The sequence below is a fragment of the Egretta garzetta genome, unplaced genomic scaffold, assembly GCF_000687185.1.
Source record: "Egretta garzetta isolate BGI_Z169 unplaced genomic scaffold, ASM68718v1 scaffold658, whole genome shotgun sequence".
Taxonomy (NCBI): domain Eukaryota; kingdom Metazoa; phylum Chordata; class Aves; order Pelecaniformes; family Ardeidae; genus Egretta; species Egretta garzetta.
Genome location: NW_009260499.1, coordinates 483,536 through 491,433, shown reverse-complemented (window position 1 = coordinate 491,433; position 7,898 = coordinate 483,536). Strand labels below are relative to the sequence as shown.

The 7,898-nt window shown below is 52.8% G+C and overlaps 1 protein-coding gene across 1 annotated transcript in view; it reads right to left on the bottom strand.

The window, feature by feature from the left end:
- Positions 1–448, bottom strand: part of NLRP3 (NLR family pyrin domain containing 3) — a 3,394-nt gene extending 2,946 nt beyond the window's left edge. Inside the window, exons 1-2 of the mRNA XM_035900098.1 lie at positions 383–448; positions 5–27 (exon numbers count right to left, since the gene is read on the bottom strand). Coding sequence (XP_035755991.1) covers positions 5–14 — 10 coding nt within the window. The 5' untranslated portion in view covers positions 15–27; positions 383–448. The remainder of the gene's footprint in view (positions 1–4; positions 28–382) is intronic.
- Positions 449–7,898: the final 7,450 nt, after the last annotated feature.

Below are 7,898 nucleotides of genomic sequence, written 5' to 3'. Positions count from 1 at the left end.
TCTTCCCCTGCCATCCCAGGATGTCACCTGAAAATACCAAAGGTTAGAAATCACGGCTACACCATGGCAAGAGGTTTTGGAGCTGGGCACCGAGTTTGTCCCGTACAGCCTGGTTCTTCCTGCACTGGAAAGGCTGGGGACAGTCGCCCAAGTGGGACGAGGTCACCAGGCCTGGAAATGCTGCAGGATCCGGCACTGTCGGGATGTCCCTCCCCCGCCAGGATGGGGCACAGGAGGGAGAAAAGCACCCGAAAAAGCATGGTGGGGGCTTCTAACCAGACTGGGAGCTGCAGCCCCTCGGGGCAGAATTCCCCCGGTCCCCACGGCCCTGCCTGTGCCATCCCTCAGCACAGCGTGGCTGGCCATGCTGCGATGCACTCACCGCACCGCCGGGATGGTGGGGCCCTGCCAGCGGGGCCCAGGCGCTGCCCGAAATCCCCGTCCTGCGTATGGGCAGGGTTTCGCTTTTCGACAGCAGCCCGACATCCGGCACGCCCTTCCTCCTTCCCTGCCATGGGGAGGCTCGCCAGCTGCCCTCCAAAAAACCACTCGGACGGGCAATTTAACACCCGAAGGACTCCCAGCCACAAGCTCACAAGGAAGATGCTGGTTTTGGGCGGAGAAAAGGCGGCTTTAGGAAAGTGCGCCAATGCTCGCAGACGCTACAGCCCCTCTCCTGCCTCTCGCCTCCCCCATGCCGGCAGCTCACCCTCCGCCTAACAACAGGTTGTGGATTCAACTGAAAAACCACCGAGCCCAGGAATTTCTGACCCTTCCAGGGTAACTGTGCTTCATTCGGGGTCCCCAAGCCATTTACTAGCCTTGTCTCAGTATGAAAAGTCACAGATCCTTCTCCTCCTCCCTCTCTGGGGCTCCTTATTTCTGGTATCGCTCCCCTCCTCCCCATTTCCAGTCTCCTGCATCTTTAGGAGACAAGTACCATCCCGCAGCTCTCTGGCAGCAGATCCAGCTGGAATCAGTTTCCTGGAAATTCAAGACATCAGTATCCCGCAGGGATTACTGCCTGCTGGAGCTTTCGCCCTGGAGCAAGGGGGAACCTCCAAGGGGACCCCATCACCGGCAACACGAAGCTAAATTTAGATGCTTGCAAAAGCAGTGTAGGATAGAGGAATTAAAAATAGCTGCAGAAAATGGAGAATTAGACTGGGAGCGGTGAGAGGAAGAGGATTATCGGGGTGATATGTATGAAAGGGGAAGGAAAAAGGAGCCGGGAACAACAGCCCTGTCCCCACATAACAGCTATCCTGGGGCCCGTGAGGCTGTAAAAATAAAACACAGTTGTGGATTGGAGCATGGCAGTTCTAGAAACGTCTTCAGGTTTTACATCAAGTGGAAGTGAAACAGCTCCATGCTTAGAGCTTGTGCCACGCCAGCCTTTGCTCCGCCGTGCGCTAAGGGATTGGGAACAGCCTTCTGGCTGAGCAGACAGGTAGGAAATCAGCAGCACAAGGATGGACCCAGAGTCTGGGAGAAGGCGGAGAAGGTTTTTCCAAACCAACACAGAATTGCTAAGGCACGGGCAGGACGTGAGGTCACATCCCACCGGCCCTTTGCTGGTGAGGCATGGGCAGCTCCGGCAAGGAGTCACAGGAACTCACTGCCCAAATGCAGGGAAGCCTCCCCAGGCTCAGCTGGTAGAGACCAAGCAGAAGGGTGCTCGTAGTTATGGCCTGGGTTGAGGAGAAAAGGGGAAAATTTAACATGGGCCAAGCAGGACCTGCAGCTTGCCATAATGAGGGGCTGGACACTGGAGCAGAGGAACAGGGGATGTTTGGGAAATGGCGATGGCAGGGGTAGTACATCAGGGGAAAAAAAAATGGATCGAGTACGTTAAGGGCTCTGGAGAGCAGCATTAAAGGATTTAGCAGGAGATATGACAAAATGGGATGGGCTTTGCTGGAAGGAGTGGTACTGCAGCTGAGAGGAGCAGCAGCAGGACGCCGTGATGCTCCTGCATCCCTGCCACCTCCCGGAGCCGTCCGTAAGGAGGTTGGCTTCAACCCAGCACTGCCCGCACAAATGGGTGCCCATGTGCCGAACACCGGCACTCTGGGGGCTGCCCCGAGGTGGTACCCAGGAGACATGAAGGTACCAGCGGGCTTTTGATGCAGCAGTGAAAATCCCCTTATTTCAGAAAGCGACTGGAAGGTGGAGTCATAGAATCCCAGAACCATTTGGGTTGGAGAAGCCCTTTAAGCTCCCCCAGCCCAGCCGTTCCCCTACCCCTGCCATCCCACCCCCAAACCCTGTCCCTCAGCACCGCATCTGCACAGCTGTTAAATCCCCCCAGGGGTGGGGACTCGACCCCTTCCCTGGGCAGCCCCTTCCAGTGCCTGACAGCCCTTGCGGGGAAGGAATTTTTCCTAAAAATGGAGCCTGGACTCTTACCAGATTTTTGTGGTAAGGTTTTTGTGTCGGCAATACAGAAATCAGGCAAAGGTGGTTATAAAGGGCGAAAGGAGAGGTACAAGCTTTGGTGGAGAGAGATAAAGAATAACGGAGAGGGCCACCCCGGGAGGATGGCAGAAAACCCCGCTCTGGAACACCCATTGCCCCCGCTGAGCTGGTGGGACCTTCCATACACATCCTGATCTCCTGAAGAAGCTGAGATGCTCCGAGTGAAATCATTAGGGGTTATTTTAAACAGAGCGTTCCTTGAGAGATTACAAACCCAAATCATTTTCCACTGAGGCCCATTAGCAGGGCTGATGGAAAATCCTGCCAAAGAAACACATTCCCCACGAGAACAGCCCCTAGCTTGGCGAACGTGCCAGTGATTATTGCTAAGCTACCAGAAACCAAGCGGGCTTTGGTTATAGATCCAACCATTTCTTGGCCATCCTACTTACTGAAGATTCAATGTTCAGATTTGCTTTTGCATTTGGAGAGAGAGAATAAACTTTTGCTTCACGACACACCTGCAGGCACAGGCTCGTGTCAGAAACTGGTGTCTCCAGAAGAGAAAGAAAAAACCCCATCTTATGTGGATGATATTCCAGCAACTGGAGCTACTGAAGAGGTGAGAAGGGCAGCTTCCGCAGGGCAGAAGCTGTGGATCAAGGCAAGTCCCCAGGCCTCAGCTGCCAGATTTTGCCCACCTGGAGCTTTATTTTCTTTCAGTTTAACCAGAGCAGCCAGTAATTCCTACAATAAGATTTCTCATAGTTAAATATCTAACCAGTGCCCTGGCATGGTCTTGCTTAGCTTTGTCCAACCACTTAAAGCAATAACAACAACTTGGGACCCAAGAATAAAAACTGTTACAGCTCTCAAGGGAGAGTTACAGCTCCAGAGATCTGGATCCACCCAGGGGACTTGAAGTGAAAGCATAGGAAAAAGGCTCTAAAATTATAAACCCACCAAGGTCAGTGGGCCTTGGTGGGTTTATTCGCTTTCAGGATCAGCCTTGCAGGACAAGAATCTGCAGAGAAGCAGCCAGACCTAGTGAGAGACACCAAATCCCATAGAGGTCCCTTAAGTAAGTCTGTAAATGTAGGAGGGGTTTGTGAAGGGGGTAGCAGGGGGAATCAAACAAGAAAGGAAAAAAAAAAAAGAGTTTGAAACAGATGGAACACTAAGCAGCACCTGATTAATTAAAGGCTGACAGAGCTGTGTGTTAATAATGTATAAAAGATATATATATAAATATAAGTATAATCTTGCATATGTTAAAGGCAAATATATTGGCTAACTGGAACTTATATGGGGCAGGGAAAATATCCCATCGCTGTTAGGTTATGGGGAAGTACTTGGGAACTTTTAAAGGATGGAAGCTTAAAGAAAAAGCACTCTGTAGCTCTTAATGCACCCTGCTGTACAGTTAATGGCATTTACATTTTTGTGACATTTTGTTATGATAATTACAGTATGCTATAGAGCTGGAATGCTTAGAGGTGAACATTATTATTGCAGAGCTAACTAATTACTATGTGAACTATAAAGGAAAGCCAACCATGCCATAAATAAGCTTAGCGTGGCCAGGAGAGCAGCAGCAAAGCCTTGGCCAGGTGAGGCAGTGGGAGCAGGCTCTGCCGGAGGGGCGAGCAGTGCTGGAACAGGGCAAGGGGAAGGACCAGACCTGGGGAGTTGGGTCAGGAGATGGAGACAGGACTAGGAACAGAGCTACAGCACAGGTATGAGGTCCATGCAGGAGACAGGACCAGAAACAAGGCTACGACATGGACCCAAGATCCTTCCTAGAGTCAAGACTAGAGAAAGGTACCTGCAGCATAGGTACAAGGTCCTTCCCAGGGACAGGGCAACCTGAAGCATGCCTCTGAAGGATTTGAGGAACTACCTACAGCATTAAGCTGAAGCCCACATGAGAGGCAAGGCTGAAAATAGATCCCCCCATAACACTGCTCAAATAGAAACTAAACTGCCCAAGGTTGAGCTTAAATAGGGCCCAGGGGCCCATGGGAGTGGGTGGGGAGGTCCCAGGTGAGGCTGGTGAGGGTTTTGAGGCTACTAATAGCCCCTCAGGGGCTTGTATTTTTGTTGTGAGGGCTGTCTGTGTAAGGTGCTAAGGGAGGTAGTGCTTCAGCTGCAAACTCACCTTGCCTGCTGCAAGCTCTTCTGCTACGAGCAATGTCCTTCATCCTGCTTGTCTGGAAGTGCAGAGGTAAGGAGAAATGGCTACTGCCCAAACGGCTGCAGGCTTTTGCTGCTGTGTAGCCTTTTCCTCCTTCTCCAGCCATGTGTGGGTTGCAACTGGGGTTCTAGGGGAGGAGAGAGGCTTCCTCGGGGGTTTCTGGTGCCCAGGGATGAAATGAGTGTAAGCCTCTTCCGTGACCTGCTGTCTTGCTTTTCATGCTCCATTTTATGAACAGGGTACCTGTGTTTTGGTTATGAGTGGGTAAATCCATCCTGTGGAGGAGGTAGGGACTGGGGAACTGGGGTGGAGGCACATGGGGGTTTTGTAGCTGGGGCTGTTGACTGCCTGCAGCTTGCACAGGGCTGGCCTTTAAACCAGGCACAGTGGAAAAGAAAATGCTTCAGGAGGCTGTGTTTAGTAAAGCTGGCTTTGAGGAATGCTGGGAGAGGGGGAAAAGATGTTTTAAGGCACATTGGGGAGTTTAAGGAGGAGGAAAAGTAGGCTCCTCGTTGCTAATATCTTGCAAGCTGGTTGCAAGTGGTGCAGGTTCTGTGGCAGGGCTTGTGGGGTCCCTGCTGCAAGGCAATGGGATGTGGAGGCCAGTGGGCTTTGCCAGGGGCAGGGCAGAGCTAATGGGGAGATGGCTCAACCCAAACAATGTATGTTCAGGGTTTCGCAGACCCCCAAATGAGCCTGGCTTTGTGGCACCACGGGCTGAACCGTGTCCATCTAGCTCAGTTTTCCTGCTCAGAGCCTGCCCTCCTGCTTGCAGGACATCAAATAGGTCTGGGAACAACTGCTTCTCCCTGAAAGAGCAGGGCCCACCGTGCCCCTTCCCAAGGACACTGCTGCCACTGAGCCCCCCCAGCAAGGCTTGCTGGGGGGCTCCCCAAGGAGCCAGGGATGTTCTTATCCCTGCCAACTGATCCTGGGGTATGATGTGAGCTGAGGAGGAGGAGGAGGAAAAGCCAGCAGCACAGCTTTGAAGGGTTCCCATCTCTGTCTGACCTTGAAGAAGCTGTTTTCACCTTGCTGTGTCTTGAGCGGAATCGCTGCTTGCTGTGCCTGCGCCAATGTTCTTCCGTGCTGCGTTAGGGGTGGTGCGACCCACTTGCTGCAGGGGACCCTCCCTGTGCTTGGTGCCGGGGGATTTCTGAGTGCTGCTGAGCTCTGGGGGTGCTTTCCTGCCTTCCTCTCTCTGCAATGACAGGGGGTGAGCTTATTGGTTTTACAGTTCCTTTCCCTTGCTTCCCTCTTTTTCTGCATCAGTAAAAATATTTTTAAAATTTAAATTCTGAGGTATATAATATAAATTGAGGAAGCCTGAGGCTTATGAATGCATTGTGTGGGGCTGTTCACCTCCTAAGGCTGAGGCAGCATGCGTGAATGCAAGGGAGTTGCAGCTGGAAGCCTGGCCTCAGCTCATCCAGGCTCTGGGGACTGGGGCTTGCAATTTCTGCTTGTGGGAGGCTCCCTCCCTCCTCCTGCTGTGGCAAGGGGAGGCGCAGAGGCCGAGGATATTTCTGCCTGATATAGAAGTGGCAAAAAGGTTTTGTAAGTCCTGTGCCCAGCTCCTGGGAGCAGTGGTTTGGGGGTGTCTCCTCCGTTAAATCACAGGTTTTCACAGGCTTTGCAGAAACTTAGCCCCTCTCTGCTGTTGTTGATCAAACAGCAGACTTGGGAGGTGTTAGGAAGGGCAAGCCTCTGTTTGCAGCCACTGAGCCCTTGCGGTCTTGGCTGTGCCTGGCACGAGGCCCTGAAAGAGTGGGGAGGGAGCAGACCGGCAGCGGAGAGGACAGCAGCATCAGCCACAGCTCATCCTGCCTGTGCCAGCTTCTCTGAGCCAAGCAGGCTCCTGAAGCCAAGGACTACACCAAGATAACCTTGCTCATCCCTGCTCCAAGGGAGTGTTGGGAGCTGCATCCAAAAACCAGCCCCTTGAAGCACAGCCTTTCCTGGGAGATTTGGGTTCCCCCATCCAGCCCCTGTGTTTTCTGCTGTTTCCTTCAAACATGGGCAGAATTTTTCGTTACAGTGGGATTTAAGCAGCCTGAGTATTTCTAAGCATGTTGGCATAGCAGAGATGCACTCTGGCTTGGCTCTTGTGGGCAGTTTGGTGGAGGCAGAGAGGGTCAAGGAAGAAAATACTGATTTTTCTCTGGAGTTTCTGCCCTACTGCACTGAGTATGTTTGCAGCTGAGCTGTTGCTTGGTTGCTGTTTATGGGAGGGAGGAAAACAGGGTGGCCCCAGAAGTAAAGTGAGTTATTCTGCAAGTGGCTAAGTTGGTTTCTCATGGATTTCTGGGCATCATCTCCTTCAGATGTCTACACTTTCTACAAAATAGCATGAAGCTGGTCAGTGAGTCCCAAGTAAATGTATGGAGGAAGATGGGCAAGCTTCATGTAGATCACATAGCCTGATTTGCTTGGGAAATAAGGGCTAACAGAGCTCTAGACAGTCCCAGGACCTGTCTGCAGTTTGGGGTACAAGCAAGGTTTGACCTGGGTGGTGTGAATTTGTGCCCTGTGCCTGGCTGGAGGAGGTGAGGCTGTGACAGAGGGGGCTGTTTGCTTTTAACCACTCTACTGTGAAGTACTGGTGCAGCTAAGGAGGCGGCTGGCTGTCTGGCACAGCCTGGCTCCGTGTCTGATGGCGGGACCTGGGCTGCTTGCCTGGCTCTCGGGCTGCTTGCAATCCCTTGCAGACCTTGCAGGACTTTTTATAAGGGGAGTCAGACCCCAGCCTGCTGGTTCAAGGAGGGTTGGGGGAGAAGGGAAGCAGAGCTGGCACAAAACTACCCCAAGGTGCAGCATTTTAGCCTCCTCCCTCTGCCATGCAGGGCTTCTCCTTGAGAAGACCAATTGCCATTCCTTAACTCACTGCTGGGGGATTGTCACACAGAAATCCCTTCTTCTGGTGGGGGGAGCCCCATACTCCCTTTTTTTCCCCTCTTGTCTGCACACAAGCATCCCAACTTATCAGGCTGTGCCCCTCCCATTTTCCCCAGTATGTCTGTGGCTATATTTGCTGTAATTGCTGCAAACCCAGGCAGGCTTTGGAGGAGCAAGCAAGCGAAGCAGGCAGGGAGCTCAGTGCTGCAGGGACAGCCCTGAATTGCCAAGCCAGCAAGCCATGGCTCAGCCCAAAATAACAGGGGATGCGGAGATGCAGCTGGCCTGCCCAAACCGCCCTGCTGGTCCCCCCTTGGCACCCTGTTCCCCCCCTTCCCCCAAAGTCCCAGCCCTTTCCTCCGGATTGGAGCACGCTCCCCCCCCCCGCCTC